We start from the raw sequence: 18,387 nt of genomic DNA, 5'->3' as shown, positions 1-18,387 counted from the left end.
AACCTGCTCTTTGAAGACTTTACAAAAACAAATACAGTGATATATGGCTATATTTTTGGTATAAATTTCAGAATGAATTTTCAGATTCCTAAGTGGTCTCTGCTTTTATAACTACCAAAGACCATTCCAGAATTTAATCCATTTTATGCTCTTTTAAAAGCATATTTATTATGTATCAATTTGGAATGGCAAGCTAATATAGTGAAATAAAATAAGCAATAATAGAATATTGTACCTCTACGAAGGTTAAAATTTCCAAAATTGGCATACCATAATGCTAACATTATTTATTTATTTATTTTTTGTCTTTTTTTGCTATTTCTTGGGCCGCTCCCGTGGCATATGGAGGTTCCCAGGCTAGGGGTCCAATCAGAGCTGCAGCCACCAGCCTACGCCAGAGCCACAGCAATGCTGGATCCAAGCCGCGTCTGCAACCTGCACTACAGCTCACGGCAACGCCAGATCGTTAACCCACTGAGCAAGGGCAGGGACCGAACCCGCAACTTCATGGTTCCTAGTTGGATTCATTAACCACTGCGCCACGACGGGAACTCCCTAATGCTAACATTATTAGAGAGTCAAGGATATTAACAATTCAAAGATGCTATTTTGGAGAGTACCATTCCTGGAGAAGTAGACAGAGATCTTATGTATCACATCTTCTGAACTTAGCCCCTCTAAAAGATATTCTTGCTCTCTACTCCTTCAAGTCCGTAAAGTTTATTAATTCAAGATTAAGTATTTTTTGATTTTAAGTATTTTTTATAGCACTAAAAAATAAGGAAGTATCAGGTAATATTAATTTGGTTTAATTTATCTTTTGCTATTATTTCATAGAACAAATCACTGAAACAGTTTCACCTAAAATCCCAGAAGAATCTTTTTATAATAACAGCTATAATCCTTTTAAAGAGGTACAGACTCCACAGTATTTGAACCCATTTGACGAGCCAGAAACCTTTGTAACTATAAAGGACTCTCCTCCCCAGTCTACAAAAAGAAAAAATATAAGACCTGTGGACATGAGCAAGTATCTCTATGCTGACAGTTCTAAAGCTGAAGAAGAGGAGTTGGATGAGTAAGTACATTTTATTTTGCTATCATCATATTTTAACTAAAGAGATCTTTCTATAATATACCTTTAGGTGGGTAAAAAGAGGCCTTTACAAATTTTGTTTACAAATTAGTATCATTCTCATCCCCCATCTGATTTTTTATAATCTTACCTTTATTCTCCCACCCTTTTCCATATGATGTTTTGTGTACCCTAAACTAACAAATGAGGGAAGTATGTTCCAGGAATCTCTGGTTAGAATTCCAACTGTGTCTTCCCACAGCAACCATGTTATAAATGGTGCTTAGGTGTTTTTAATCAATTACAGAAGGCTTTACATTTCAGTTACATTATGGATCTATTGTGGGAACCAAATAATCATTTATGATATTGATTTTATGAGATTTGTTCAAATGGCAGTGAGATCATAACATTTATAAATTAGGGAGGTTAACTGATCACAGGCTCAATATAAATAATGTGTGATTAAGGCTTCCATTTAACTCCATTCCATATTGAAAATAGGTGGAGAGTATGTTTACATTGTGTTCTGAAGTTGCACACTGCAACCCAGGTAGCTGCAGTCTGTGGCCTTGAGTACCTTTAAAAAGCAACAATAAAACTTCTAGCCATGATAGAGTAGCATAGACTGGATATAGCTTCTTGTCTTACACAACTAAAAAACTGAATAAAATGGATGAAAGAATGGTTTTCAGACATTGGATACAAATGGCACAGAATCCCTGAGAGAACACAAACAAAGAAGGTGAGCCCTACTATTGTCCATGCTTCATTTATGGGAGAGAATTTCCAGCTGCAGTTCAGGGAGAAAAGAACCCAAATACCACAGAACCTCCCTGAGTTGAGGTGGCAGAGTTTGGACTTTGGAGGTACTAAGGTAGCTCTTTTATGGCCAGAGTATCAGAGAAGAGAAAGCTACTTATAAAGCATTTTAGATCTCTGCAGAAAGTTTCTCTTGAGTTTTAACTGAGTACTGATCAGAACATGAATATGAGGAAATTACTGAGGACAAAGTCAGACAGAACAATCACTGGAGTTCACCCAGAATCAAAAATAGTTTGGGTTAGAGACTTCCTAACATATGGGACTTTGAGTTGAGTCTTCAGAAGGGTATCATCCCAGTATTGGGGCCAGTTTAGTTCTAGATTAAAACCTCTCTGGGCCTACCCAACGAGCTTAAAAACAAAGCTCAATACAATTAAAATGATGCCATGTAGCTGCATCCCACACAAAGCCCAAAAACATTAAAAGGAATGCCAAAACATCCATACCCAAAACAACAAATTTATAATGTCTGGCAGCCAATCAAAAATTTATCAGGCATGAGAGATCTGACTAATAATGAGGAGGAAACTCAGTCATTAGATGTAGCTGCAGAAATGGCACAGATAGAAGTTCCCATTATGGCTCAGCAGTACTGAACCTGACTACTATCCATGAGGATATGGGTTCAGTCCCTGACCTTGCTCAGTGGGTTAAGGATCTGATGTTGCCATGAGCTATGGTATAAGTTGCAGACATGGCTTGGATCACATGTTGCTATGGCTGTGGTGTAGGCTGGCAGCTGCAGCTCCAATTGATCCCTATCCTGGGAATTTGCATATGCCATGGGTGTGGCCCTTGGAAAAAAAAAGTTACAGATAATGGAATTAGTAGATAAGTATGGTAATTTAACAATTATAAATATACTCCAGATATCCAAGAAAGTAGAAGAAAGTGTGAGCATGAAAGACAGAAAATAAATCCAAATTCAGTTTATAAAGATGAAATATGCCAAGCCTGATGAAGAATACACCGGATGGGATTAACCCCCATGTTAGATAATGCAGGAGGACATATTGGTGAACGTAAAGATTTAGCAATACAAACTCTCCAGATTAAAACATGAAGGGAAAAAGATGAATAAGGATCAGTGGGATAGCTTCAAGCAGTTTAACATATGTGTAACTGAGCTTCCGAAAGCTGAGGAAAGAAGATTGAGGGGAACAGAAGAAAATATTTGAAGAAATAATGGCCAAACTTTTTAGAAACTAAAAATAATAATAATAATAAATCTATGGGTCTAAGAAGCTGAATGAACCCCAAGATGAACCATAAAAATGATGAAGAAAACTACAGCCAGGCTTCTCAACAAAAACAAGTCAGAAGATAGTGGGCTGATATATAATTGCTAAAAAACCTGTCAACACAAATTTTTATTTTGGGAACAAAAAAAAAAAAACCCCAAAAGTCAAAGTAATAGACATTTCTAGACGTGCAAAAACTGAGAGAATTTATCATCATCAGAGCTGCTTTTACAAAATGTTACAAAGTCCTTCAGGCAAGAGAAAAATGACATTACTTGGAAATTTGGATCTACACAAAGAAATGAAGAGCATAGGAAAGGGCAAATAAATTGTGTATATAAAATACGTCTTATTTTTTAAAATCTCTTTAAAAGATAATTGACTGTTTAATGTTTAAATAATATATTTTGAATTTTGTAACATGGGTAGAAGTAAACAAAGACTAAGCATGGGGAAATTGAAGAGTACTCCTTATACATATTATTCAAAGATATATGTTTTATCTTTTTTCACAGATAGCATAATTATTTATGTAGAAAATCATAAGGAACCTTTAAAAAATCTACTAGAACAAAAAAGCATATTTATATTTAGCAAGGTTACAGGACACAAGATCAATATACAAATCCAACTGTATTTCTCAGTAGTAACAATGAACAATCAGAAATAGAAAATTCTAAAATACCATATACAAAAGTATCTTGAAAAAAAAAAAAAAAACAAACCCAGGGATAAATTTGAATAAAGATATGCAATGCAATACCTGTATGCTGAAAACAACAAAAGATTACTGGGAGAAATCAATGGAAAGAAATATTATGGCTGTGAATTCGAATTGGTCTATGGATTCAGTGCTATCCCACTCAAAATTTTGGTATACTATAATAATTGATAAGCTACTTATAAAATGTGTATAGAAATGCAGTGGACCTATAATAGCCAAAACAATTTTAAAAGAAAGCAAGTTGGCATTTTTACAGTATTTGATTTCAAGACTCATTAACCAAGACATTATAATATTGACTTAAAAGTAAACATTGGCTTAAATGAAAGAGAATATGAAAGTCTAGAAATAGATCCATATGTATATTGCCAATTGATTTTTTACAAAACTAGCAAGAGAGGTCAAAAGAAAGCAAGGATAACAATAGATGATACTGGAACAATTAGAGGTCTGTATCCTTCCTATCCCTTCTCCAAAAAGAAGAACTATAATCCCTTCCTCACAACAAATAAAAAATTTAACTAAAAATAGATCAGACACCTAAAAGTAAAAACTAAAACACTGGAACTTCTAGAAGAAAGTGTAGGAGAAAAATCTTAGAGAACTTGAGTTAGGCAAAAATTTAGTAGAATGCAAAAAATCAGAGTCAAAGGAAAAATTATTAATTTGGACTTCTTCAAAATTAAAGCTTTTTTTCTTTTTAAAAAAACACTTATGAAAATAAAAAGACCTGCCACAGTTTGGCCATAATTCTTTGAAAAGCACTATATGGCAAGACTGTATGGCAAGATTTCTGTCTAGAGTATGTAAAGGCAAATCAATGAAATTAGAACACACCCTCACACCATGCACAAAAATAAAATCTAAATGGCTTAAAGACTTAAACATAAGACACCATCAAACTCCTGAAAGAGAACATAGGTAAAGCATTCTCTGACATCAGCCTTACAAATGTTTTCTCAGTTCAGTCTCCCAAAGCAACAGAAATAAAAGCAAAAATAAACCCATAGGACCTCATCAAACTGACAAGCTTTTGCACAGCAAAAGAAACCAAAAAGAAAACAAAAAAGCAATTTACAGAACGGGAGAAAATAGTGTCAAATGATGCAACTGACAAGGGCAAGCAACTTATACAATGCAACAGCAAAAAAGCCAACAACCCAATTGTAAAATGGGCAAAGGACCTGAATAGACGTTTCTCCAAAGAGGATATACAGATGGCCAACAAGCACATGAAAAATGCTCAACATCACTGATTATTAGAGAAATGCAAATCAAAACTACCACTAGATACTACCTCACACCAGTCAGAATGACCATCATTAATAAGTCCACAAATAACAAATGCTGGAGGGAGGGTGGAGAAAAGGGAACCCTTATGCACTATTGGTGGGAATGTAAGTTGGTACAACCACTATGGAAAACTGTGGAGGTACCTTAGAAATCTATACATAGACTACCATATGACCCAGCAATCCCACTCTTGGACATATATCCAGACAAAACTTTCCTTGAAAAAGACACATGCACCTGAATGTTCATTGCAGCACTATTCACAGTAGCCAAGACATGGAAACAACCCACATATTCATTGACAGATGATTGGATTAGGAAGGTGTGGTATATATACACAATGAAATACTACTCATCCATAAAAAAAAGAATAAAATAATGCCATTTGCAGCAACATGGATGGAACTAGAGACTCTCATACTGAGTGAAGTAAGTCAGAAAGAGAAAGACAAATACCATATGATATCACTTATATCTGGAATCTAATATACATCACAAATGAACCTTTCCACAGAAAAGAAGATCATGGACTTGGAGAACAGACTTGTGGTTGCAGGCAGGAGGGGGCGGGGGCAGAGGGAGTGGGGTGGACTGGGAGTCTGGGGTTAATAGATGCACACTGTAGCCTTTGGAATGGATGGGCAATGAAATCCTTCTGTATAGCACTGGGTACTATGTCTATATCACTTCTGGTGAATCTATACATGATGCGTGGGTCAACACGCTGTACAATAGAAAATTGATGGAACACTGTAAACCAGCTGTAACAAAAAATAATAATTATTATTATATTAAAAAATAAAGTATGTAAAGAACTCTCAATAATAAGACAAACTCTTTTTTAAGAGGGAAAAGATTAGAACAGATATTTCACAAAAGAAGATGTAAGAATGACCAGTGTACATACAAAAAGATGCTTAACATCTTAGTCATCAAAGAATACAAATTAAAACCATATAAGATGTCATTACACACCCACTTGAATTGCTAGAATTTTAAAAACTTACCATACAAAATATTGTCAGGGACATGGAGCCACTGGAACTCTCACAGAACTCTCAAAGTTCTAAATGGTGCAACCATTTTAGAAAACAATTCAACAGTTTCTTAAAAGGTTAAACATACACCTTTCACTTGACCTAGCCATTCCATTCCTAGGTACTTACTCAAGAGAAATAAAAGCGTAGGTCCACAAAAAGATTTTTATATGAATATTTTAACAACTTTATTTATCATAATAGCAACATATGGGAATATAACTCAAATGCCCATCAACAGGCTAATAAACAAATTGTGGTGTATTCATATAGTGGAACACTGCTCGGTAATAAAGAACAAACTATTGGTACACTTAACTACATGGATGAATCTGCAAGTGAAATGCTGAGTCAAAGAAGCCAGACCAAAAAAAAAAGCACATACTGTATAGTATCCTTTATTTAAAGCTATAGAAAATACAGTCTTTTGCGAGAAAGCAGTTCTGTAGTTGCCTGTGATTGGAGCTGGAAGGAAGCATGGATTGAAAGGGGTACAAGGAAACTTTTGGAGGAATGGAAATGTTTGTTGTCTTGGTTGTGCTAACGGCTTAACACTTCTATATATATATAAGAAAATTCTAAGTTATACTTTTAAAATACGTGCCATGTATTGTATCTGTTATACCTAAATAAAGCTGTTTTTTTAAAAACAGCAATCTGACTTCATTAACAGAAATACTGTGTCACATGGGTAGTTCCCAAGCTGAAATTCTTGGGCTTTTAGATCTCTTTGATGAAAATAATTGGTGTGGAACAGGCAGATCTCCAGAATATTTAATATTTTTTTGAAAACATGAATAATAATTATAATGTTTGCTTGCAGTGAGGCTATCCAGATCTTTGCTTTCCTTGGATATACTGTATTTCCATGTATTAACATTATTTTTCTTTGAAAATACAGTGTAGTAGGAAAATCTTTTAAGATACAAGATGTGTGGGTTGAGTGGGAAATAATTAAAAAGGCTCCTTTGATGTGTGAAAGTTGGAAGAAGTTGCTTTGTGTGAAGGGAGAAATGTCATCCCTCTCTTGTGCACTGGTCAGCTCCCATTTGGAGCAGTATTTTACTTCTAGGTGCTGCACTTTACAAGGGGCATTGATGATTCAGAGTGTTAACAGAGTAGAGCAACAGAGTCATTAAAATTTCCAGAAACCACATCAAATAAGCAGTGATTAAGGAAAGGGCATAGGGACTATTTGACTTAGAAATGATTTAAGGGAACGATAATAACCAAGTTCAAATATTTGAAAGACTTTTGTTTGAAAGAATGGGAACTTGTGTTTGTTTTCTGTTGCTCTGGTACTGCATTTCTCAACCTTTTCCTGTTTTACAGCACATAGCTAATGACTCTCACATGTGCTGCATGCTTCCAGGGTCATGACTAGGTTCTGATAAAACCTAAAGAAATTTCTAACCTCCTATGAGTATGAGAATTACATCACAATAATCATCTTATTCCAAACCAGGTTGAGATCTCAAGATTAATTAATAACTATACAGGGGTTAAAAAGGTTGGCTCTACTCTTGCTAAAGTTATTATATTTGTTTTCTTTGAAATAGCTAATGTGATCAAAATAAAATTTCTCATGGGTGGTGTAGGTGCTGAGTAATAGCCACACACCTAGAGTATTTGAATGTAAATGCAAACTTTGAATACAAGCATTCAGTCATTCCAAGATGCATGAGTATTGCACAACATACACACACCCTGCTTTCTCCTATTAACAAATTAAAGAGACATCTAATGTTTGCTTAAACTTTTAAAATGCCTTAATAAAAACTAAAATCAGAATGACTAGGTGTTTCCTTTTAACCATTCTTTTTTTCCACATGAAAGTCAGAGTCTTTACAAGTTTCCCATGAATAAAGAGCATTCTAAATTGCTCAATCATCTGAGGTTACCAGAGGTAATCTGTAAACACTCAGGTTTTTTGTAGGAGCATATACATATCTTTAAAAATTGTTCATCAGCTAATGTCTAGGAAGAACTCTGTGTTAATTACTTATTTGGCATTTCTCATCTTTTTCTTCACAAGTTTGTAGGTCCAACTTCAGTAGCAGAAATCCTCCAGAATTTGTTCTTACTTCAATAATAAACTTATGACCTTTCATCAAGTGAAAAGCCTATATGACTCATATTCCATTACCAAACTCTTCCTCTATCCTCTGACACAAAACTGTCACAAATAAATAGTACTGAACTCTTTGATGTGTAAAACAACCTTCAGAAGCTGAGCATGTCCGTCAGCTCCAAGAGAAAGTGTACACCCTTCAGTGCTTTTAGCACGTGTCCTTTACACTTAGCAACTGCATGGGTTTCTCAGTTTTCTCATGTTTGGGGGTTAGTTCGGCCATTCCAGTTATGTAGCAAAAATGAAAACTGATAAAGCAATAATTTTTTCAAAAAAGCTCTGAAGTGACCTTTGAGATCTAGCATGAAATCATTTCTGATTTCATGGTTATGTGTCAGTTTCTCAAGGGAAATTGTCATTGAATTTTAGTCAGGGAGCTATAGACTTATTTTAATACATTCAGATTGTTTTTCCAAAGGAAAGTAAATTTTCAAAGTGACAGGAAAAGACTACAGATTTCTTTTTCAGTATGTTTATTAACCCTATTTCTAATCAACTTTAGTTTTTCTATAACTTTTTCTTGGATGAATTTTTTTAAAATAATGAATAATGTCATTTAAAGTTATTAAAAGTTATTCTGTCCAATTTTCCAATTACTATAACTGATGAGTTCTTAATTCATAATGAGTTAATGATATAACTAATCTATTACTCAGATATACAGTACAAGAACAAAAATAATTCTTATTTGTTCTGTGATATAAGAAGCCTTGAAATAAACTATTCAGATCATAGATGATCAACAAAATGTGGAAATTATGCTAAATAATTTTTCCTTACTAAAAATACTGTTTAAAGGACTTCTGATTGTGGCTCAGCGAGTTAAAGACCTGATGTTGTCTTTGTGAGGATGACTGTTTGATTCCTAGCCTGGCAGCTACAGCTCCAATTTGACCCCCAGCCTGGGAACCTCCATTTGCCATGGGTGCAGCCCTAAAAATACCAAAAAAAAAAAGCATTTATCAGAAATTATATAATTCTTGACATTATAGAGGAGAGAACAGTATTCACAATCCTATATGTGTACTATTCCCATTTACTCTTTTTCTTATTTTTAAATTAAAAAAAAAAATTTTGGCCACACCTGCGGCACACAGAAGTTCCTGGGCCTGGGACTGAACCTGTGCCACAGCAGTGACCTGAGCCACTGCAGTAATAACACTGGGTCCTTAACCCACTGTACCACAAGGGAACGCCTACTTACTCTTTTTAAAATAGCACTTTTAAAGTTGAGATAACAAAAAATTCTACATTTTATACTGTACACTCCATTGGTTTTTGGTTCTCTGTGTTGTGCAACCATCATCACTATCTAGTTTTGGAACACTTTTGCCACCCCAAAATCCCATATCTATTAGTACTTAGTTCCAATTAATCCCTTTCTCCATCTCCTGAAAACTACTAATTTACCTTCTGTCTCTATGGATTTAACTCTTTGGGATATTTTATATACATGGAAATAATATACTCTTCATTCCTGAAAAGTAGGAAATTCAGTTTTAGTTAGAAATCTGGGGTCTACCTGGAGGGTCATTCAAAACCCTCAGAAGTAGAGGCTCCTTGTCCCTATTCTGATTTAGGAGCTAACCACTGGTGCCTAGAACACTGTTGTCTCGCAGATAGATTGCAGGTATGCCTGCTGATTCCCTTAGTATTCTTGGCTGTCAGGCATGGTCTGGGGCAGCTGGAATCCCTGCTACTTTCAATTTCCAGCAGCTTTCTGTGTTTACTATAGCATGTCATACAAATTTAATTTTTACTACATGTCATACTGTAAAATGGATTGAGAAACACAGCTCTAACTATTTCAAAAAAATGTCCATTTCGGAGTTCCTTTTGTGGCTCGGTGGGTTACATACCCAGCTAGTATCCACAACAATGCAGGTTCAATCCCTGGCCATGTTCAGTGGGTTAAGGATCTGGCATTGCTGTGAGGTGCAGTGTAGGTTGCAGACATCATTTGGATCCTTTGTTGCTGTGGCTGTGGTGTAGGCTGACAGCTGCAGCTCCACTTTGACCCCTAGCCTGGGAACTTATATATGCTGCAGGTGTGACCCTAAAAAGCAAAAAATAAAAGTCCATTTTGACTATGTTTCTAGTATTATGAGCCTCAGGAACCAACCTTGGAAATCAGTAGATGTGAGCTTCTTTTCTGCTTGCATTTACCTTCAGTATACAAAGAATACCATTATTCAAGTGGTTAGAGGGAGGCAGAGAGATGTAAAAAAATTAAAATTAAAAAAAAAAAAACAACAGCATCTAGATATCTTTGTGTCATACTAGGTAAGTTTTGTAAAAGTTGAAAGCAACTTCATATTGTAAATTCAGTTATATGAAGCACACTGAAAAAATTGTCTGTCTTAAGAAATTCTGTCATTTTTACCTCTGTTAAGTGCAAGTTCTTTTGTAATAAAAATACCTATTCCCTAATACTTTTAAGTTTTTTTAAAACTTTTAAAAAAAACTAACCATACTTATGTGACAAACTAATAATGATTATTATAGCAACTACCATCTAACAAATATCATTGAAATTTGTATATTTAACCAGGAATAATTTTTTAAAATATCACCCAAATAATTTGCATGACTCAATTCAGTTAGATTGGAGTGGGTTTGTTCAGTTCTGAAACTTTTTTTCTTTTCTAAGTTTTTGAGTTAAATTTTTTTGTCCATTTATTTTTACCTCCCTTTAAACTACTGAAAGAGTTTGAAAAATAACTATATAAGGCATGGACAGAGGTGAGGGAGATTCTGAGGTCATAATCCTAGCTCAGTGGGAAGGAGCCACATGACATCAATTGTTACAATGAGTACAGAGTGAGAGTGACATTGTAAAGTATGGTATATTTCTCCTCACTGGTCCAGATATTCTTGGAACCAGAGTCTCATGAAGCTGACTGGGCAGAAGTGTAGATACTTGGTTATTGGTTCTAAATGAATCTGATACTGTCGTAGTTAAAAGAACATTCATAACTGAACACAGAGGCTATCACCAGTAAGACATTATATAACTGGGTGTAATACCCTTGGTATAATTATTATGTTTGGATGATATGATTCTTAGCTTTGTAGACTCAGAAATTCTATTGTTACTGTGCATACTGGATATTAGAGTCAATGGAACAGACTGATGTTGGAGAAAAATCCAACAACCTAATAAATAATATCCAGGATAAAAGTTTATTACTGTGTAGCAGGAAGAATAATCATCGTATATACCAGGTACTTGTGTTTATGGATAACTAACTAGAAAAATATCTCATAAAGGGAGTTAACAAGGAAGATTTCCTGCCTGGGCCTAGACTCTATGTAGAGGGGAAAAAAATCTTCCCTGAGAAGTTGTAAGCACAGGCCTACCCTCATGTGGATTTGACATTATGTTGGCCCTGGCATCTGTGAATGCCCAAGCCAAGAAAGTAAGAAACAAAGTAACTCCTACAGTGCTTGACAAATATAAGTGTTGAACACTCTAAACAGAGACACTCCCAGCTCAGATTACACAGGATTTACTCAGAATAAGCAGCGAACTCACAGTCTAGAATTACAAAATACACAAGGAAATAGCTTACTAAGAAAAAGATTGAGGAGGCAAAAGCATTACACATGTAATTATAAATTCAAATAATAGATATATCAGGTAGAGACCATGAAATAAGTATGTATAAATGATTAATAACCCATACCTCTGTACCTAAAGTATTATACACACAGCCATATGAAGGAATATGCTGACTGAATCGTGGAGAATTAAACATTAAACACAGATGAAGAGGGAAAAAGTTAACTGGATCATAGATGTGAAGGAATTATCCAGAATGTAGCACAGGAGGAATAAAAATGTGTAAAATTATGAAAGACAGAGGTAATTCAACATATATCTAATAAGATTTTCTAAAAAAGATTATAAAGAAAGTAAAGAAGAGGCTATCAAATAATGGTTGATAATTTTTCAAAACTAGTGAAACACATGAATCTCCAGACTCAGGAAGTGCAAGGAATCTGAAACAGGATAAGTTAAAAGAAATACACACATTTATTATTATAAACATTTTTCTATTTTTTTAAACATTTTTCTAAAGGTCTATATAGCAGAGTGTGACTTTGTATTTTAAAGATTTTTAAATACCTTTTAAAAGGGCAAGTTTTATTGTTAAACAGTAATTGTTTCCAGATTGTAAATTATCATTGGCTGGGGTTTTACTTATCATTTGCAGTATTTTCTTTCTCTCTCTCTCTCTCTTTTTTTTTAAATTTATTTTTATTTATTTATTTATTTTTATTACTCAAATGAATTTATCACATCTGTAGTTGCATAGTGATCATAATAATCTGATTTCACAGGATTTCCATCCCACAGCCCAAGCACATCCCCCCCCCCCCCAAACTGTCACCTCCGGAGACTATAAGTTTTTCAATGTCTGTGAGTCAGCATCTGTTCTGCAAAGAAGTTCCGTCTGTCCTTTTTTCAGATTTCACATGTCAGTGAAAGCATTTGATGTTGGTGTCTCATTGTATGGCTGACTTCACTTAGCATGATAGTTTCTAGGTCCATCCATGTTGCTAAAAATGCTGGTATTTCGTTCTTTTTGATGGCTGAGTAATATTCCATTGTGTATATGTACCACATCTTCTGGATCCACTCCTCTGTCGATGGTCATTTAGGTTGTTTCCATGTCTTGGCTATTGTAAATAGTGCTGCAATGAACATTGGAATACATGTGTCTTTGCGAGTCGTGGTTTTCTCTGGATAGATGCCCAGGAGTGGGACTGCTGGATCAAATGGTAGTTCTATGTTTAGTTTTCTGAGGAATCTCCATACTGCTTTCCACAGTGGTTGCACCCATTTACAATCCCACCAACAGTGTACTAGGGTTCCTTTTTCTCCACACCCTCTCTAGCACTTATTGTTTGTAGACTTTTGGATGATGGCCGTTTTGGCTGGTGTAAGGTGGTACCTCAGAGTGGTTTTGATTTGCATTTCTCTAATAATGAGTAACGCTGAACATCTTTTCATGTGTTTTTTGGCCATCTGTATGTCTTCTTTGGAGAACTGTGTGTTTAGATCTTCTGCCCATTTTTGGATGGGGTTGTTTGTTTTTTTGGTATGGAGCTGCAGAAGGTGTTTAAATTTTGGAGCTTAATCCCTTGTCAGTCGATTCACTTGCAAAGATTTTCTCCCATTCTGTGGGTTGTCTTTTTGTGTTGTTTAGGGTTTCCTTTGCTGTGCAGAAACTTTGAAGTTTGAGTAGGTCCCATTTGTTTATTTTTGTTTTTGTTGTCAATACTCTGAGAGGTGGATCTGAGAAGATGTTGCTGTCATTTATGTCAGAGAGTGTTTGGCCTATGTTATCCTCTAGGAGTTTGATAGTGTCTGGTCTTATATCTAGGTCTTTAATGCATTTGGAGTTCCTTTTTGTGTATGGTGTGAGGGAGTGTTCTAATTTCATTCTTTTCCACGTGGCTGTCCAGTTTTTCCAGCACCACTTATTGAACAGGCTCTCCTTTCTCCATTGTATATCCTTTCCTCCTTTGTCATAGATGAGTTGGCTGTAGGTGCGTGGGTTGAATTCTGGGCTTTCTGTCCGGTTCCACTGATCTATATGTCTGTCTTTGTGCCAGTACCATGTAGTTTTGATGATTGCTGCTTTGTAGTATAGTCTGAAGTCCGGGAGCCTGGTTCCTCCAGCTCCATTTTTCTTTTTCAGGATGTCTTTGGCTATTCTGGGTCTTTTGTGCTTCCAAACAAACTTTAAAATATTTGTTCAAGTTCTGTGAAAAATGTCCTTGGTAATTTGATAGGGATTGCATTGAATCTGTAGATTGCCTTAGGTAGTATAGTCCTTTTGATAATATTAACTCTTCCCAATCCAGGAGCATGGTATATCTTTCCATCTATTTGTGTCATCTTTGATTTCTTTCATCAGTGGCTTGTAGTTTTCAGAGTACAGGTCTTTTGTTTCTTTAGGTAGGTTTACTCCTAGGTATTTTATTCTTTTGGATGCAATGGTAAATGGAGAGTGTAATATATATATGTATATATCAGAGTGTAATATATAATATTATATTAATATATATATTAATATTAATATATATATAAACAGGGAGTGTAATATATATAATATATATAGCAGAGTGTGACTTTGTATTTTAAAGATTTTTAAATACCTTTTAAAAGGGCAAGTTTTATTGTTAAACAGTAATTGTTTCCAGATTGTAAGTTATCATTGGCTGGGGTTTTACTTATCATTTGCAGCATTTTCTTTCTCTTTTTGTTTTTTGTTTTTGGTTTTTTTTTGGTCTGCCCACAAAATGCAGAAGGAAGTTCCTGGGCCAGGGACTGAACCCGTGCCACATCAATTACCAGAACCACAGCAGTGACAACACTAGATCCTTAGCTTGCTAAGCCACCAGGGAATTCCCATTTTCAGTATTTTCTAGTTTCATAAGTGAAAATATTATAGTATGTTAGTTGGGAATAGACTATTTTTATAAAGATATTTAACAATAATTCTTCTTTCATTTAGATCAAATCCTTTTTATGAACCTAAACCAGCTCCTCCAAATAATTTGGTGAATCCAGTTCAAGAATTGGAAACTGAAAGGAAAGTAAAAAGAAAAGCCCCAGCCCCACCATCCATCTCACCAAAGACAGGAGAAATGAATGAAAACACAATTGTTTCTGCAGGAAGAGATCTCTCCACTTCTCCTAAGGTAGGAGTTTGATCTTACTGAAACATGTATTAATGTTTACTTCCTGTTCCCTGTGCAATTTAATTCAAATTAAGGAAAGTTATCATTAGCTATTTTTGATGATGTAAAAGTAAAATGCAAGTAAATCCATTATACTGCCACACTGCGTATATGTTTGGGAGCCTATAAATTCATGGTACGCTATGGATTAGACAGTTTGGGTTAAGATTTGTTTTTAAAATGCTGTTTTGAAATCCGAAGGAGAAAGGTATTACGGTTGTAGGGTTGGTGCTTTGAAGAAGGGATACTCTAAAGCAGCTAGATGTGAAAGACAGCTTACACTAATACAGAGGAAGGAGTAGAAATCATCCTTTGAGAAATGTTCTAGAAAGTTTGAGGCTTAGTGCAGAGAAATGCTTTGCTGAAGAATTTCAATACTGTCACTTTGATTTATGTCAGGTTATAATTTTGGCCTTATTGTTACTTTTTTTAGAAATATTAATGTATAATAAATAACAAGAAAGGTAAAGCACAGTGTTGGAGCAAAATCTAAAGCTTTTAAATGATTTGATCGCAAGTAGTATATCTTCCATGTGTAAGGAAGAGATGTTAGATTTAGCAAGTTTTTTAAGGTAAAAAACTCGTGACCATACTCATGAGTGTTTTGTTGTTTTTGTTACCATATTATATTATTTAATCCTCACAGGTAGTTAGGGGAAATGAGAAGAACTTGAATGAACTTGAACTCAGTGGAAAAAAGGTCACAGGTCCCCCAGTCAGTAGAGAGAGGATTGGAATTGTCATTTTCATCAACTGTGTGATATCTAGACCATATTCCACCCCAGGTGTGTGGGCTGCTGCTTTTCTCAAGGACATCAAGTTTCAGTAGTTTCTCTTGGATTTTATAGTTCATTTTCTGGCTTTTATTAAATGCCACAGATCTGGATTTGTTTGCTTGTATTTTCATTGTTTTAAAGGGAGAGTGCCATTCCAGAAGTCAGTCTTCAGGTGTGTATTTTTAACTCTGTGTAACTTTAGGAGGAGAAACCAGGACTAAATTCTGTATTGGGGAGTTCCTGTCATGGCTCAGTGATAACGAACCCAGCTAGTATCCAAGAAGATACGGGTTCAATCCCTGGCTTCGCTCATTGGGTTAAGGATCTGGTGTTGCTGCGAGCTGTGATGTAGGTCACAGACATGGCTCAGATCCTGCATTGTTGTGGCTGTGGCGTAGGCTGGTAGCTACAGCTCTGATGTGACCCCCAGCCTGGAAACTTCCATATGCCGCAGGTGTGGCCCTAAAAAGAAAAAAGAGATCTCTTGCTATTGGTTGGGGAAGATGAGGGTGAGGTCTGTAAATGAAAGCAGCAAATAGTAGAAATATAAAGCAAAGGAGTTGGTCAATTCCTATACCCGTGAAGTAAAAATAAAGACAGGAACTGAGACAATAATCAGAATCAAAAGGTAGGTTCTTATCCATTCTAACCATCAAATAAACCTATACCTACACCTTGTTTCCCCAAATCTCTACTTCATAGCATACTTCCTGCCCCAATCTCCTTCTATAGTCCATTAGAGTTTAAAGCTCATCATGAAATCCTAATCCCTTCCTAGGGGAATGGAAAGGAATTTAACAGTGCCTTTTTGTGTGCCAGGCAATGTTCTGTTACTTCATTTGATCTTCAGAATAATCTGAGAAGTAGATTCCATTAACTCCTTTTTGCATACAAGAAGTTGAACCTTAGTTAACTAACTTGCTTAAAGTGATAAAACTAGTATTGGCAATGCCAGAATTAAAATTCAGGTCTTTTGAGTCTAAAACTGGTTTCTCATTGTGCCATTCTACCTCTGAAGAGGTATTTTCAGTTCCAAGTTGGAACTCTAGGTACATTTTCCATAGAAACATTGTTGCACATGGTGGTTAAGTAAACTCTGTTGTAGTGAAGTATAACATAGCTATTTTTTATATTAGTTTGAGGATAGTGTTCCATTGTATACATATTGTGGATTAAATGATGTTTATGGGAAAAGCTGAGCATTTTACCACTATGCTTTTCTTGGAAAATGCCACACTGTGTTCAAACACAGACAGTAGAAACCCAATCAGTCATATATCCATAGTAACCTTCTGCTGATCTGGAAGTTATTTTGGATATCTCAACTGCATGAAACAAATGTGAAAGATTAATTTTGAAAAAGTTTGCTGATATATTATTAAATTAAAAAGTACATAACAGAGTGTAGTATACCTTCTGTATGTATAAAGTTTTTATTTAAAAGGCTTTATTCACACATACATACATACACACATAGACATATAGGCTTATAAACATCATAGAAGGAATCATAAGTAACTTAAAAGTGGTTACCTTTGCAGAGAAGGGTACTGGTGGAATAGAGGGTTTGCCCAAGATCAAAGAAGGCTTTTCTTTTCTCTCCTTTTCTTTTCTTTTCACTTTTCTATATTATTTCAATTTTTGTTTATAAACGTTTTACTTCTAGGTATGTTTATTATATTAACAGAGGTTACCAAGTTAAGAGCTCATGGACCTTTTTTGTTGTTGCCTTTTGTGCAAGATACCAGATGATAGCCTAAAAAAATATATCCGTCAGGATAGAAGAAGTCGCTCTTAGGTTTGACAAGTGGTATTAAACTCTTTGGTGGTGGTCTGGAGTTCCATCAGACACCTCGGTGTTGTGCGCTGGAAACCAGATAGGGATGCTAGCAGAACACACAACCCCATATGCCACCTCTATAGCACAGATCATTTTACTTTACATATTTATGTAAGATTTCATTTGGAAAAAAAAAAAAGTGAGCCATTGCCAAACCAAAAAAGGAAAGAAAGTAATTGCAAATTACCAACTGCACAATTTGGTGTGTGATAAGGAAGAAGATTAGAGTCAATGGCTCACTAATAATAATAAATATGATAAATGGCAGCCAAAAAGCACAGTAGCATGGGGCATATTTGTCATAGGAATATCTATATATATCCAAATAGCTCCTGAAAACTTTGCAGTACTAAAGCTTAGTAAAGTAATTGACTATCTTGGCAACCTTGAGTCAACATGACTTCTTATGCTTATTATGCTTAGTATACAATAGTGTGTTTGGGAAAGCAGGAAAGTGTGTTTGACACCAAAATATGTCGATTAAAATTAGAGTTTTGATGCTTAAGAAGGTATACTTCTTGGCCAGTTATTTTCCTTACTTGTAAATTGAAAAGGAGACAATAATTCAAATAAAGCTTTTGGGGAAAAAAAAGACTCAAATTTTAGTTGAATAATAAAAAGTTATTATACCACAGTTGCTTTGGACAATGAAATGTGAAACTGCTCAATAGCAACTGACTGCAGAGGCTATT

General features: G+C 35.2%; 1 protein-coding gene across 10 annotated transcripts in view; it reads left to right on the top strand.

The window, feature by feature from the left end:
• Positions 1-18,387, top strand: part of EHBP1 (EH domain binding protein 1) — a 354,576-nt gene that overhangs the window by 174,049 nt on the left and 162,140 nt on the right. For all 10 annotated transcript variants that reach the window (XM_021087469.1, XM_021087472.1, XM_021087470.1 and 7 more), the window contains 2 exons: positions 838-1,078; positions 14,854-15,040. In XM_021087469.1, the coding sequence (XP_020943128.1) occupies positions 838-1,078; positions 14,854-15,040 (428 nt within the window). The remainder of the gene's footprint in view (positions 1-837; positions 1,079-14,853; positions 15,041-18,387) is intronic.

The sequence above is a fragment of the Sus scrofa genome, chromosome 3 (genome assembly GCF_000003025.6).
Source record: "Sus scrofa isolate TJ Tabasco breed Duroc chromosome 3, Sscrofa11.1, whole genome shotgun sequence".
Taxonomy (NCBI): Eukaryota; Metazoa; Chordata; class Mammalia; order Artiodactyla; family Suidae; genus Sus; species Sus scrofa.
This window is presented reverse-complemented; position numbering and strand designations above follow the sequence as displayed.